Here is a 16,773-nt window from a genome sequence, read left to right as displayed (position 1 = left end):
GGAAAGTAAGGTAAAAACAAGATGATGGGGGGTGGGGAGGAAAAGTGAGAAAAAAATGGAAGGGTAACAATGATCAAGAATTAATGTACCCACTACTTGAAGATTAATGTAATTAAAACCTTTTTGTACATCACCCTAACAATTACAAAATATGTAAACAAATTTTTTAAAAGAATTAGTACCCGAGCATGGGGCTCACGTCTGTAATCCTAGTTACTCAGGAGGCTGAGGAAATTTGTTCAAAGCCAGCCAAGGGCACTAAAAAGTCTGTGACACTTTCATCTCCAATTAACCACTAGAAAAGGGGAAGTAATGCTATGGCTCAAGAGGTAGGACAGTAGCCTTGAACTGAAGAGCTCAGAGACAGTGCCCAGGCCCAGAGTTTAAGCTGTAGGATCCCCCCTGACCAAAAAAAAAATAGTGCCCCAACCATATAATACCAAAAAGAGAGAAAACAAGTTTGAGGGAATGGCTATTGCTAGCCTTGATGAAAGCTGCACTGCTCATGAGCAGACATGAATCGGCTTCACAGGAGACACTTTTAGAGACCAAATACTCTGTTCATTTTCTGATTTTTCAGATCATATGATGTCATGTGATATTGACATGATATGGTGTGATATGGAATGATAATACAGCCTTTTATGATCAGCCAAGAGCATAACTAATGAACATCAATGCCTTTACCTTTGCTGATCTAAATCATAATAAAAATAAAATAAAACCCTAAGGTGAGAGTCAAAAGGAATATCTCCCTTTTCTAGAGTCCTTGAGGTAGACCCCTGGCAGCAGATTCTCAGAGATCTTGATCATGGGAGAGGTCCCCAATACACCATCTCCTACCTTTTCATAGTAGACAAGAAAGGCTCAGGGGTATTTACAGGAGGAACTACACTGGGAGACACACCCAGCTGGAATCCATTAAGGGGGCAGGCCAGTACCTTACTGCTGGAGTTCTATTTGAAATACTCACAGTATGATTTCCATATTGGAGGCTGGTATTCTTCAGCATCTAGAAGAAAGAAAGAAAGAAAGAAATCACTGAACCTGTTAGTCAAACTGTCAACATGTGTCTTTTCTGGGGGTGAGGCCAACAGTCTGTCAGCAAGAGTTGCATTCCAGCCCCAGGGGACTCTGCTCATTTAGGTTACAGTTCCAGTCAAGAGGCACAGAATATGTATTGAAACCTTGGAGACTGAACCTCACTTTCATTAGATTACTTCCCATGACAGAAGCAATTGCTCAATCAATTTTATACAGCTCAGTAAAGCAAAAAAAGCCTTTTTTAATTTTTTTTAAATTTAAAGCAATTAATTTGATTGCTCCATCTAGTAACCTGTTCAAATAGTATTAACTCAACTTGGCATAATAAACCTCATTTATTTCACATTTTTCAATCAGATCTTTAGTCCATTTGCTAAGATTTGATGGGAAAATTCAAAGTGCAAGTATGTAAAATTAATATGGAATGTCACCCAAGCCAACCCACAGAACTCCTAACATGTGTAGCCTGACAGCAGCGACAATGATGATTCAATTGGAATTATATTATTTTCTCGAGTTAACTCCAATGTGTGACTTAGAAAATTTCCAGAAATTCTCAGCAGTAAGAAGTGTCAGAGTAAAAGAATTACAATAAAATGGAGAGAATGAAATTGTTGTTCATTACTCTAGAAAACAGCTCAGGGAAAGAAGTCTGCTCATTCGGTTGACTCAAGTTAATGCTGACAATTAAATTTACTTCCTGTAGTTATTAGAGACATCCCATGTCACAGATATCTTTTAATTTGTTTTTATTATCCTTAAGTAGTTGTGGGAAAGGATTTTAATCCAGCATGTCAGTTTGTGAGTATAATGCCTTTGATTTATATCACCCATTCCATCATTCTCCCCAATCTCTCCCAATACTACCCAGCCCCACAAATTTCCTAGTTCCATTTTCACATATATACATTGAATATAACTACATTTGTCCACTCTTCCTCTTCCCATTCATCAACTCCACCTCCTTGATCCCTTTTAGATACCACAAGAACTAGGTTCTTGGTATTCATTTTGTTAAGCTGTATATTAGTTGTTCAAAGGAGTTTATCATTTGTCTTGTTTTAGTTTATATGTTTGCAAATATGTGACTATTACCCTATGTATATTTGCAATTTGGATCTGACTTTTGCAAAACAGAGAAAACAAGAATCCTTTCCTTTTTGAACCTGACTTAGTTCACTTAACATAATTTTTCCAGGTCCATAGTTTCCCTGCAAATGGTGCAATGTTCTTCCTGATGGGTGAGTAAAATTTACACACATAACTATATAACTATAAATATATGCCGATATGTAGATATGTACTTGTATATATCTATAGTATATAGATATGTATCTCCGTAGACATAAATATATCTATGTAGTGTTTCCTAGATCCATCCAACTATTGAAAATCATCTGGTATGTTTCCATAACTTGGCTATGGTAAATAATATAGCAACAAACATGGTATCTTTACAATATCCCAACTTGTAATCTTTTAGATAAATGCCCAAGAGTGGTATAATTGTAACACAAAAAAGTTCTATGTTTAGTTTCCACATCATGTTTTACAGTCTTAGAAAATATATTCTAGCCAAGGTGGGAAAGTGAGTTCTTTTCCAAAATTACACATGAATCTGGGGAACTTTGAGTTCTCTAATTGAGCAGAAGGAAACTGCTGGGTCTCTGCCACTTCCAGACAAGGCAAAGCTGCCTACATGAGACCTGTCCTGTGACTCTTGTTTTGTTGGAACTTGTGCCTTATGCAGGAAAATGGTTCAAGGACACTTTTCTCTCTGAGAATCAGTGATGGCAAGTGTAAATTAAAATTAACTCAAAAGTCGGGGGTGGGGGGATGGGGGGGTAGAGGGAGGGTAATGGGTACCAAGACATGTGAAAGGGTATCATTGTATGTGAATTAATGCACCTTCTATCTGGCAAATATCATGTAACCCTTTTATTAATTACAATAAAAATATATTTTAAAAATAAATAAATAAAATTAACTCAAAAGTGGCAAACTTCCTCCCTAATTGTATTTACTTAAACCTATGTAGCTTAAATCATTTTACAAATAATATCTCATTCTCTGGGTTCACATATGATAGCATTCAGCCAAATCTCTGCATAGGCCATTTTGTACATTTCAACCACATCAGCATACAAATGAATATGGTGCACTGCAAGTTCCTTGTATTGCTATTCAAACTCAGATTGCTGAATAAATACGGTCATTAACTCAACACTTTAGGAAGAGTGAGGGAACAAAATTTTATAGTAGTGAGATTTTAACTAAACAACCAATTTTGTCTTCTATGGTACACGAACCAATTATAACAAGAAACAGGAGTGTTTAGTTATAAAAACAAGTTGAATAAAATACATCAACTTGGTGAGTCTGCAATAAAATTCTAGAGCCATCCAACCCATGCTAGTTTGCCAAAGCCAGGTCTTAGATATTAATGCGCGATACTGATGCTCTCTGAGGGTACAGATTTGTTTTCTCTGGGAAGTATTTAAAGCAGATAGAGAATGTTTATTTGAAAGGGAAAGGAAACCAACAAAAGGAGGGGGACTTTTTGAAGAGAGGAGAAGGGCCCTGAAGAGGAGAGGGGCCCTGGAGTGCTCTCAGTGGGAGGTTCTTCTCATATCTCTTAGGCTTTCCACTGATTGCTGGCTAGCTTGTGTGTGTGCTACTCCAGCTATTTTCATTGGTTGAGTGGATACCCAGAGCCTTACAGGAGGAAAAAAACCCATTTGAGTGTGGACTCACAGCACTGTGGGAAGATAAAGCATTTGACAGGAGCCTGAGGCCATTACGGGTCACCTTTTACTTGCCATATGTTATGCCCACAGTTTTTTTTTTTATTACTATCTATCTAACATAACTATTCCCCTTTCTTTCCCTTCAATAGCATCTTCAAAATACATTTTCAATGATAAAGATCAACACACACACACACACACACACACACACACACACACACACACACAGTACATTACACCGACATTCAGATTCCTGAGATGACACCTTCACAAGCTGCAATGTCTGCTTGTCATTTCAGATGAGATTTGTTTCATGAGCCAAGTACCATATCAGCACAGATATGGTCAAGCTTGTTTAGTACCTTAGCATCACTTTCTGCACATTGAGGGGAGGGCCCAAGACAGAGGAGGTGACCCTTCATACACATCTTTAAATAAAGTCTACACTCTACATGGATCTGCTAAGATTACTTACCTAATATCAGAAACTTAAATTAGATGGCCTCTCACTATCCATTCCAGTCTTGTTCCGAGGAAAACTCAGTTTTCTTTTTATCAGAAGCATTGGTGCTTAACTCAACCTTCATGTTTGTCTCCCTGTATGCTCCATATATGTTTCCCTTTCTATTTGCTCCCCATGGGCCACCTGACTCAGAGGTCAAGGAAGCTACCTTTGGAATCCGGGGATGGTAATTGTCTTGTGCAATTTCCTCCAGTACCTTCTTTCTGTGCTTAGGATGAAGTGTGGATATTTTCCCATCCATGAGGATTTGCATCTTCTGAAGTCTGCCTAACCCTCTCACTTCATCTTTCCATTCCCACATTTTATCTAGCCATCCTGGTTTTCTCGGTATTCCCACAACTAGCCAGGCCCTTCCAAGTCCCTAGTCTTATCTACTGTGGGCTCACCACGTAAATGGGCTCTCCGTGTAAAATGCTCCCCAATGTAGCTTGGTAAGGCTTGTTTACCTCATCATATAGGGCTCAGCTCAAATGTCACCTCCCAGGAGCTTTTGCTATCAGCCTTGCACAAACTAAATGGTTTTCCTTCTCCCTAGTCCACCGTATTTTTCTTCATTGCATCTATGACTATTAGAAATCATTTCTTGATTTGTTCATTTGCTATGACTCCTTTTAAAAAATTGTTGTCATGCCAGTCCTGAGCTTGAACTCAGGACCTGGGCAGTGCATATGAGCTTTTTTGCTCAAGGCTAGCTGGCACTATATCACTTGAACCATATCTCCACTTCTGACTTTCCCCCCACCATGTTTTTGCTGCTTAATTGGAGATAAGTTTCTCACAGTGTTTCCTGCCTTTGGCTTTGAACCATGATCATTAGATCTTAGCCTCCTGTGTAGCTAGGATTGCAGGTATGTACTATCGGTGCCCAGGTGTTATCTACAATTTGTCAAATTTTATAAAAATAGGATTTGCTTCATTTACATTACCAATATTTAAAAGGGAATCTGGCATGCAACAGGTATTAAAGAAACTAACTTACTTAATAAATTCCTATATGTTCAAATCCTTGCACAACTATTAGTAAGCACCTTGAAATAGATTGTTTGGATTGTTTTTGCTCTGGTTGAGTTTGAACCCAAGGTCTCACACTTGTTAAGCACATGTCCCACAACAGGAGCCACTATGCCAGTCCCTTTGTGTGTTGGTTATTTTCAAGACAGAATCTTGCTTTTATGCCTGAAGTGGCCTACACATGGATCTTCCTTATGTTTTCCTTTGTGGCTGGAATGACAAGCACATATTGCTTTGTCTAGTCAGTGACTAAAATGGAGCTTCATTACTTACCTGGCCCTGAATAATGATGCCCTAACTTCAACTTCCCAAGTAGTTAGCACACAGATGTGAGCCACAATGCACAGTAGTTATTAAAGTCTTTTTATAAAGAGTTCCCTACTAGTCATCTTTGGAGTATAGACCCAAGTAGGTTCTATCAGTTGCCTAGGGTACTGCAGGTATTGAGACGAGGTATGCGGCCTTCCCTTGATGACTCCAAATAGGAGGCCCTAGGTGAGGCCCCTAAAGGTGGCTATCCTGCTCTTGCTGAAGTGCCAACCTGCCCTGATTCCCCCAGGTGGCCTGTGTGCTAGTATTGGTCTCCTGACGGTAGCGTAGCCATTGTCTATCTCTGTTCTTGCCTCCTAGTCCTAGAGTCTATAATTAAGCTCCAGTGCTGTTGTCATGGAAGGGTTTTCTTTGCATGAAAGAATTCGAATTGAGAGGCCATTTGTCATGCTTCAGTAGATCAACTATAATTACCCTGGCCTTTGAGACATGCTTCCCAAACCAATAAGGCACACTGGTAGGAGGCTGTGGTCAAGGCACAGAGCCCACAATATTTTTAATATAGGGCAAACCAAATCTTTAGCTGTCTCCTGCACTGCCCAACCCACACACTATTTGCAGCAATTTCACACGACACTTTTCAATAACCTATTTCACTCTCGAACAGTGTGGCACTTTCATTTAAAACCTGGAGGAGGTCTTCAAGGGCATGCAGTTCACCTTTCATCACTTGGCAATAAAGGGAAATAAAATGTAGAATAACTAAATGCCTTCCCTTCATCAAGGTCCTAAAACAAGATGAGGTGGAAGGGAGTTTGCCTTCCTCCAGACATGGGTGTTCAACATTCATTCCTGCTAACAGTCCCTGACTATTCACCCATTTACAAATGTGGAAATCAAGAACACCACATCAAACCAGCTGCTAATGGCTGGCCCCTGTAATTCTAATTACTAACTCCCTGACTAACTAACGGAGGCTGAAATATGAGGGTCATAGTTCAAAGGCAATCTGAGTAGGAAAGTCTATGAGACTTTTATCTCCAATTAACCAGCAAAAAGCCAGAATATAACTGGAACTCAAAGGGTGGAGCACTGGCCTTGAGCAAAAAAAAGCTAAGGGATAATGCTCAGAACCTGTGTTCAAAATCCAGTGCGGGCACAAAGCAAACACACAAACAAATCATGTAGTAGGCATGTCACTTTATTTTACTAGAGGAGAAAACAGTCACTACAATGGTCCATTTATAAACTGCTCCCATAAAAGAAGGTCCATGAGATTCAGAGAACTAGAAATGCTGATGACAGGGCAGACATGGGGCTTTTTAGAAAAGGGAGACTTAGAATATGCATTACTTAAAAATATTCCCCCATCTAAAAATGAGTACTTAAGCAATATACCTTGCTTAAATATTCACTTATCTAACATAAGAAGGTGCCAATCTTTGACTCAACAATTCATTCATTCATTTTATTATTTTTTATTCATGCATTTTCATGGCAGTACTGGGGCTTGAACTCAGTGCCTAGTTACTGGTACTACAGTGCTACTTCTAGTTTCTTGCTGGTAAATTGGAGATACAAGTCTGAGGACTTTCCTGCCTAGTCTGGCTTCAAATTCTGATGCTCAGAACTCAGTCTCCTGAATAACTAGTGGCATGAGCCACTGGTGCCTGATGACTCAGCATAAAAATATGTCTATACATATATACATATATGATATAACATATATTTACATTATAATACATTGTATATAATAGAACTAGATGTATTTCTTTAGTTGTCAGAGGTATTGGGATTTTAACTCAGATGCTGTCATATCTCTTATGCTCCATGTGAGACATGCTCCCATAGCCTTGTAGTTGTGGTTACTGTTAGGATAGGGTCTCATTTTTTGCCCAGAGCTAGCCTCAGACCACAGTCTTCTAACCTATACTATACCTCTTGTGGAGATGGGATGGTAGGCAAGTGCTACCATGCTTGGCTGGCCAGTGTTTTGTTGTTTTGTTTTGCTTTTCCCAGAACTATGGCTTGAATTCAAGGCATCATGCTTTCACTTAGCTTGCTTACATTGCTGACACTTTACTACCCAAGCCAGGGTCAACCTTAACATGTTGTTGGTTATTTTGAAGATGGAATTGCTCAGATTTTTTTTTGTCCAGGCTGGCCTTGAACTATGATCCTCCATATTTTAGCCTCCTGAACAGCTAGGATCACAAGTGTTAGCCACCAGCACTCAGCTTATTTCTTTTTATATTTATCTATTCATTTATTTGCTTATTCACTTATACACCAAACAAATAATTACTTTGATGATAACATGGTATAACATATGCCTGATTATACCTCATGCAGCCTGTGTAATATTCACTCAGGAAGAGCAAAATGCTAAAGTAGGTGAGAATTGCTCCTGCAGAGAAAGGCCATGCCTGCTGCCTGGGCCCTCTTTTTTTTTTTTAATATATTTTTTATAACAGTTTTTTTTTTTGCCAGTCCTGGGCTTGAGCTCAGGGCCTGAGCACTGTCCTTGGACTTTCTCAAGGTTAGAGCTCTACCACTTGAGCCTCAGCACCACTTCCGGCTTTTTTCTATATGTGGTACCAAGGAATCGAACCCGGGTCTTCATGCATGCTAGGCAAGCACTTTAACCACTAGGCCAAACTCCCAGCCCCTTGGGCCCTCTTTTTAACGCTGTGAAATGAACATTGTTGAGAAATTCTAAGAAGGCTGGGAAATGAGTATAGTCTCTCAATTAAAAGGACAAAAAGGGGTGGGCAAAAGATCTAAAGATATGGATGTTTAGGAAGTGATGAAAACATAATAATAGGTGATAAGACCACACTAACAAAATCACCCATGAAGAATTTCAACAATAAGCAAAAAGAAAACTGGTTAAAGGGACTCAGAGTAACTTTGAGAAAACTTCTGTGCTAATGTAACTAAGTCTTGGAAAGATGGCTGCAATTCCGGTTATTGGGAAAGTAAAGAATTCTGGAATGAGCCCAGGATATAGTATTTTAGCCTGAGGGACAATGGGGATATTGTCAGAAAAAGTCATCTTTCAAGATCAAAGGCATAGCAAAAAATAATGTAATACCTGTATTGATTTCACTAAACTTGCAAGAAATATATACCTAATGTTGCAAGACAGGAAATGTCTAATGAGTGGGATGGAGTATGGTGGTTCATGCATGCAATTACAGCTTCTTAGGAGATGGAAAGATTTTGGTGGTATTTTGAGGCCAGCCAAGCAAGTGTTAGTGAGATCCTATCTTAAATAAAAACAAGCAAACAAACAACAACTTTGGCACCTACTTTTAGTCCCACCATTAAAGGAGATAGAAGTAGAAGGATCTCAATATAAAGCTGGCCCCAGCAAGAAAACAAAAAAGCAGCCAAGAGGAGGGTAAAAATGTCTAAAGCAAAAAGGACTGAGTTGCTGAGTCCAAACACTAGTACTTCCAAAAGAAACAAAAAAGGAAACAAACTGAAAAGAAATATGTATTTTAGCAAGAGTCCTACCTCAGGAAAAAAAAACCATTAAGAAATTTGTTGGAATCCTTACAGATTTCACTTTGTGAATAGCTAAAATAAAAATGTATAGAATAATCACACATGTACTGTTCAGTGATCTGCTTTTTAAAATGAAATATTATGTTCAGGCAGCTTTCCATATCAGCAGACACAGGTAATTGCTTGTTTAACTGCAGCTTGGTCTTCTATCATATGAGTGAATAAAAATGTAATTTATTTATTTGTGCAATAATGGCCAACTGACAGTCATTTAAGCTATTTTCAACTTTTTTGCAACTTGCAATAATGTGTTCTAAGTGTAACATAGGTTGGAGGAAGTTGTACTCAGAAGAGTGAAAGGTGTAGTTTTGCTGTAATAGTTTCGGTTGTTATTGTGGTCCTCAAAATCAAGTGTCAACTGAAACTGTGATCAATGCACGGATGCCTGTCTTCTCACACCTCCAAAAGCAGCTGCAATTGGTATGCATGGCAATTTGTGATGCCTTTAACACTCAGTTGGTAGATCTACAGATGTGATGAGATGTATTTGCACATAGCAAATGTTAATATGTAATGTTCTGGGTACTGTTATTTTGTTAATTAATTAATTACTTAATTTTACTTTAACTAGTTGTACAAAGGGGTGTTAATTCAGCAAGTCAGATTATGAGGACAATACATCTTGATCATTGTTACTCCTTCCATCTTTCTTTCTCATCTCTCCCAATCCCACCTCTATCTAATCTCCATTTCTGTGGTCCTATTGTCACCTACATCCATGAATATAATGACTGCATCTGCCTACTCTTCTCTCTGTGTGGCCTCCTCCCCTTTCCCTCCCACTCCCAACAAACATGCTTCAACTTCCTGATATTTATTTTGTTAAACTGTTTGTTACTTGTTCAGAGGAGATGTACCATGCCATTCTTCAGTCAATTCATTTGGTTTAAAAGCATAAAACTCTGCATACGTTATCAGGTATGTTTGTATATTAGATCTAACTTCCATATATGAGAGAAAACAAGTGCCATTTGTCTCTCTGAGCCTGGCTTACTTCATATAAGGGATTTTTTTTCTAGGTCTATTCACTTTCCTGCAAATGACATAATATTGTTCTTTCTGACTGATGAGTAAAATTCCATTGTATATGTATACCCGATACCTCTTCCAGATACTTTTAGCTACAGAAATACAATTGGCTGCAACCACTTGAGGAGCAAGTGTGAAGGAATGCAGGGCTGATTAATGAGGAAAATCTAAAGAACACAGGTGGTCCACTTGGGTAAGTGACACGTGAAAAGAAAATGGCTGTAAACACCTAGCAGAGCCAACCTCCTTCTCTTGGCTCAGTGGAGGGGACCAATGAAACTCCATGTGCAGAATTTTGGAAAATAAGAGAAATAAAAGATTCACTGGTACTCAGAATGATCTACCATGGAACTCAGAGATGACCTGTTCCTTGGACTATCTTACGAACAGCTGCCTCTGTTGCATGAAGGGATCATCTGGGAAGTAAGGGGTGGGAGAATTCGATTTCTCCTCTGCCATCCTCCTCCCAGAAATACCATCTCTGCAGTCATTTTGGATTTATTGCCACACATATTAGCAAATAGGCTGCACCAAGGCTTTTTCTAGGGAAGTTGAGTAAAAAAGGATTCTACGATCAGTCAGGAAACAGCCTCACAATGAGATGACAGTTAAGAATTTGTAGGGTGATTAACTTAATGGGCTCAAAATGGGTTGGGTTCCAAATGAAAGCAAACAACAGCAGGAGTGGGATGTGACTGGGACACATTGCTCTCAATCTTCACAAGTGTGCATGAGATTGAGCGGGCACTCTGGGTTACAGTCTTGCCAGCATACCTCAGCTAACTGGTACCAGGGCCAAGTTGTGAGTCCACCTAGAGATTATCTCCAGTGCTGCAAAGCATTGAGATGTGAGGCTCTTTCAGAGCTTTCTTGTTGATCTTATCACCAGGACAAGTTCCCTGCCTTTGACCTAAAAAAAAAAAATCTGAAATCCATGTTATTCTCTGACAACTCTGCCTTCAACAGAGACAAAGGTCTCATTCCCATCTGACTAGAGCTCTCATCTCAGGGCTTTTGCATCTCTAAGTCCTTCTTACAGAGGATAGTCAGAAAGACAAATTCCAGTACTTAGTTGTAATCTGGGAGGCTCCCAGGGTGGAGAAGCTTACTCAGAGATTGTCTGAAGCTGATGAACAGCATCTAAGGGCCTTGGGCTGCAGTCTGTGGTCACTAGAGGGCACTGAGTCCACACAGAGCTTCATTCCTGGGCTGCATGGTGAGATGCTCCATTTGGCTGAGGTTCAGGGAATCAATGCAGTGAGCCAGGCATTGGGCATGCCACAGTGAACAGGCAGGGGAAGATTTGTAAAATCTGGCTCCTGGCCACTCTTGCTTTGCTCTTCCTGTTTATCTCCTTATACCTTAGCCTCTCTGGACTTCTTTTTGATATTTAAATGGAGCCAGACCAGTCCTGCCTTAGAGGTTTTACAGTCTCTTTCTTCCCATCCCTGACTAGCTCAGAGGATTCTTCTCAGGCTATCCAAGCTAAGTGGTTTCCCAGAGACTCTTCAATTCCTGGCAGAGATTTTTAGCTCTCTGGGTAATTTTATTTCCCTCTAAGTTTGTAGATATGTATGTTTATGTATATCTCTTCTCTACGCTAGGCAGGCAGGACTATAAAAAAGCCTCATGTTTTATTTCCTTTTGTTTGCAGGGTAAAAGAGAAGTATCAGGACTGGAATTAAGGGCCTTGAAATTGCTGTTTGGTTACACCAACGGCTGACATTTTACTGTGTGAGCAATGCTTTCAGACAAAATTTTTGTTCATTATTTTGAAGATAAAGTGTTGAGAACTTTTCTGCAAGAGCTCAGCCTCCTGAGTTAGTAAGGTTACAGGCATGAGTTGCCATCACCTGGCTCAAGAACATTTATAAGTTCCCTGCTATCTGGGTCAGCTTTAGTCTATCAGTTTAGCAAGAGGTGTGCTTCCCAGGCAGGTGGTCTGGCAATTGGATCATGCCAGTAGATGAAGATGATTCTCTTCAAGGACACAGCCCCAAGCCAGAGCACATGGAAGAGCCACAGTAGAAAGGCTGGAGATAGCCTCCACAGATGCCCTCTGCTGGGCACAACTGGCACAATGACAATGGTCCTGATTGCTGTATTCCAGGGCCAAGTATGTAATAAATAAAGTGATGAGCGAGATGGAAATTTCAAACTCTTTTGGCTGAGGGAAATAAATACACACAGGAAGAATATGTATAAGAAGAGCCACAATATCAGGACTTCAGAAAGTTGTCTGGGGCAATTAAGCCCTTCCAAATTATGCCCTCTGACCTTCAGAAGCCCTGTCTAGAACTCTTTCAAGAAATGCTAGTGAAATCACACAGAAAAACCTAAGGTTCACAAAGACTGACAGGTAAATGAGTACATTTTGGTATCAGAATACACTGAGCCTTGGAAAAGAGATCTTTTATCACCCAAACATGGATCACTACAGCCAATGGCAAGGAGAGCCAAAGAAGTTTATGGAACATGAGATATAGACCAAGTTATAGCCTGCCAATTACAGAGCCAAGACAAGACATGACATTAACAGCCAGTTCAGACTTCTGATTGTAACAAATGATAATGTAGAGTATAGAGCTTCTCAAGTGACCAAAGCTCAACTTAGAGAAGTATGTTGAAGTCAGATCATTAAAGACTTAAAGTCAAGCTGAAGGCCTATCATTGTGCGAGAGGCAGGGAGACAGCTAAGTAGAAAGGACTAAGGGATTTAATGTGTGTTCTAGAAAGATCATTCCTCTCACAGTGTAAAACTGGACTAGAGGAAGAGAAGATGTGTGTGTGGGGAGATATATATATATATACATATATATGTATATATATATATATATATATAGACAGAGAGAGAGAGAGAGAGAATATAATGGGTAGTAAGACCAATCAAAGAGCCTGTCTAGAACCGAGGTAGATGACACAAATTATGTGGATTCCAGTGATGTCAATGGAAATGGAGAAAAGGTGGATTTGAAAGGGATAGAATAGCAGATCTACAGAACCTGGGCCTTTGGATGCATTTGATCTGAGTAGAGAAGAAGAGAAATGTGATTTCCGCTTGGAGAGGGGTGTATGAAAGGCATTTGGCCTCAGCAGTTGGGTGGAGGGTGATTCCATTGTCAGACACATGCAGTCCGCAAAAGAAGACTGGGAAGATGGTGATGTCCTTAGTCTTCCCACTGGGATAGAGGCAGTGATGGAACAGTTAAGTGAACAAGTCTGAGAGGCCTGAAGCCAGGAAAGAGACCTGGACTAGAGTTCCAGGAAGGAAATCCCATATAGAGAGAGCAGAGGTAGACCCTAAAGTAGGGCTCAGACCCCAGAATCAATGAGTGGAGCAAGGCAGTAAGAATTCGTAGAATCTTGGAGGAGCGCCAGCATGTAAGGCATGAAAAGAAGACAACATGCAGAAACTGGCAGGCTAGGAGAGAAACCAGAAGATGGGGTGATATGGGAGGCAAAGCACAAGTCATCTGAAAAGGGGAAGTGGACAGGAATGTCAGTGGCTGTTCTAGCCAGATAAGCAGTAAAAGAATCTACTGCTATAGTAATAAGGCAGTGTCAATGACCTTGCAGGGGCATATGGGTAAAAGTTGCCATCAGAAAATGAGGAAATGAAACTCCCGTGTGGAAGGCCTAGCAAGAACAGGGAGGCAAGTGAAGGCAACACCTTGATTTTCACCCACCTTACTTTTGCCACGCCATTCACTCCCAGTCCCTCTCCCTAATAACTAGCTCAAATGCCATAAAAATGAAGATTTCTCCAAACATGATAGGTCCACTTTCTATGATGGATGATGTCCTGCTCTGTGATTTCTTTGGAGACCACCTCACCACTGCTTCCTTTGAGCCTAAAGAACTGTCCTCCACATTTTCCCTCCCAGCTCTGGCTGCCTCTTTACAAATTCTTCTCAGCATGTCTTCCTGGCTTTCCTCCAGGAATCCTCCTGGGCATTCATTTATTCATCTGACAAATATTTACCTGGAGCTTATGGCTGCTTCATGCAAAAGATTGCACAAAACAGGAGAGGAGATAGAAAGGCAAGAGGGAAGATTGATCTAGAAGGAATCACTTAAGAGACAAAATACAATATCAGCTCATTCATTCATTTAACAAGTACTTGCCTACATGTTGGGGACCAGGCCTCTGGCCACATACATAGACATCGTATCACAAGATAGGAACTGGCACAATATCGAGAAAAATGAGACAGGAAGAAAAAGATTATTTTACTTAATTGTTTCTTGGCAATTATTCCTTCATTCATCTCTTAGAGAAAGAGACAATTTTGACACACCTCCTGCCGCTTTCCAGCCCAGCCAGCCATTTGGAAGAACTTCTGTCTTTCCCTCCTGTTATAATGTCCTTGGCATGTTTTGCGTTCATTGCGGGAGGCAGTGTCTCTTCAGATATATAATAGTTGTGGCAATGACAGATTAATTTCTCACAAAAGTAGTCTATAAATCATGGCTATGGCACTGTTTCTACTAGCAAGCAAAGGAAGAATTTTTCCCATATTCTGGTCAATAGCAAATCATTGTGAAATAAAAGGAAAAGTGGGATATCTCATCAAAACATAAAATTATATATATATATGTTTGAACATGTACAATTTTTTCTGAATCATCTTTTTCACCTACCTATCTTTCTCTGCTTATCTACCAAGCTGCTCCTTCATCCACCATCCACCCATCAAACCATTCATCCATTCATTCATTTATCCTATCATCCATCCATCACCCATTCATTTACCCACTATCCATCCAACCACCTGTCCATCTGTTGGTCCACCCATCCACCTTTCACTAGATAGGCCAGGCTTTGTGTTGCATCACAAGCATAACCATAAGAGCTTGGTGCTGATAACTCACACCTGTAATCTGAGCACTCAAGAGACTGGGATATGAGGATTGTGATTTGAAGTCAGCAGAGGCAGGAAAGTCTATGAGATTCTTGTTGTTGTTGTTTTTTGTCAGTTGTGGGACTTGAACATTGGGCCTGGCTGTTGTCTCTGAGCTTTTCAATTAAGAATACTGCCATACCCTTTGAGCCACAGTGCCACTTCCGGTTTTCTGGTTGTTTATTGGAGATAAAAGTTTCAGGACTTGAATCCCCAGGCTGGCTTTGAACCACGATCCTCAGATCTCAGACTCCTGAGTAGCTAGGATGACCGGTGTGAACCACTATGCCCAACTTTCCATGAGATTCTTATTTCCAATGAATCAAACAAAACAAAACAAAACCAGAAGTGGAATGGTGGCTGATGCAGTAGATTACCAGCCTTAAGTAAAAAAGCTCAGGGACAGTTCCCAGGCCCTGAGTTCAAGCCCCAGGACTAGAAAAAAGAAAACAGAACAACAAAAAAAGAGATGTTGTCATGAGTAATGCAAATGGCTCCACTTTGATTATGCCTTCAGTCCAGCAGGGAGAGGAGCCAGCATAAAACAAGTGCCACAGCAAAGTTTAGATGCGAAGGCAGCACAAAGCAGGGCTCTCTAAGGGCAGGACTTTTATCTCCCGAAGAGGAGGAAAATGGGTCTCAAAGGGATTAAATCATTTTTCCCCAAGGTCACGTGCCTAGTGGAAAAGTGGAATTCAAATCCAAATGTGTTTTGCTTCAGAGCCTATTGATTTTTCTTCCCATGGTCTTAGTCCCGCGGGGGAATCAGTGATGCGGAAGCTAAAGTGAAATGTTCATTTCTTTCTTATTTCTGGTCTGCTGCAATGATATAACACAATTTGTACATTTGTAGAAATAGCGCTAGAGAAGTAGAAAAACTCATGACATTATACCCTCTTCTGCCATCTTTTAGAACAAAACCATGAAATCTTACAAAAAATCCCTCATTCCCTCCCTGTCTTCCCTCCTGCCTTCTTCTTCCTCTCCTTTCCTACCTTCCACCTTGTCTTCTGTCCCTTTGTCCCTCCCTGTTCAAAGGCTCTCTGTGTGCAGATTCAATAGCTATGCCTAGGCCTGGCTTGTCAGCTCACTACAGGCCTGGAGACACATGGGCTGTGGATTTAGCACAGTCATTTCTCACAACCAGTACTGTTCACAACAATCGGCGTGGTTAATGTAATTGTAGTAATTCATATCAAGAAGGGGCATGTCAGCAACCACTCATTTGCTAGGGCCCACATTTGCCAGATCACTGTTTGTCTTACAGGCTGAAAATAGAACTGGCAGCTGCCAGGCTTGTCTGTCTGATACTCAGTGGCTCTACCTCCACCTGTGAAGGAGAGAATTCTAATGATGGGGTCTCAGGTGAGATCAGAGCCCTGGGTTCTCCTCAGCAGGTTAACAGGCGCATAGAGAGATAGTAATGGGTAGCTTATATTGGCTAAGTGTACTGGGCAACCTTTGGTCACTCCCTGAACCTTAAACCCAGATGAGGGCCTCAGTTCCTTTCTTTCCTTTCCTTCCTTCCTTCCTTGCTTGCTTCCTCCCTCCCTCCCTCCCTCCCTCCCTCCCTCCCTCCCTCCCTCCCTCCCTCCCTCCCTCCCTTCTTCCTTCCTTCCTTCCTTCCTTCCTTCCTTCCTTCCTTCCTTCCTTCCTTCCTTCCTTCTTTCATTATTCC

At 40.6% G+C, this 16,773-nt stretch overlaps 1 protein-coding gene across 1 annotated transcript in view; it reads right to left on the bottom strand.

The window, feature by feature from the left end:
- Window positions 1-16,773, bottom strand: part of LOC150063127 (uncharacterized) — a 223,307-nt gene that overhangs the window by 52,501 nt on the left and 154,033 nt on the right. Inside the window, exon 3 of the mRNA XM_090332215.1 lies at window positions 974-1,012. Coding sequence (XP_090188341.1) covers window positions 974-1,012 — 39 coding nt within the window. The remainder of the gene's footprint in view (window positions 1-973; window positions 1,013-16,773) is intronic.

This window comes from Megascapheus bottae, chromosome 5 (genome assembly GCF_031878675.1).
Source record: "Megascapheus bottae isolate mThoBot1 chromosome 5, mThoBot2.hap1, whole genome shotgun sequence".
NCBI lineage: Eukaryota > Metazoa > Chordata > Mammalia > Rodentia > Geomyidae > Megascapheus > Megascapheus bottae.
Note: the sequence above shows the minus strand (reverse complement) of the source record. Positions and strands in the feature narration are given on the sequence as shown.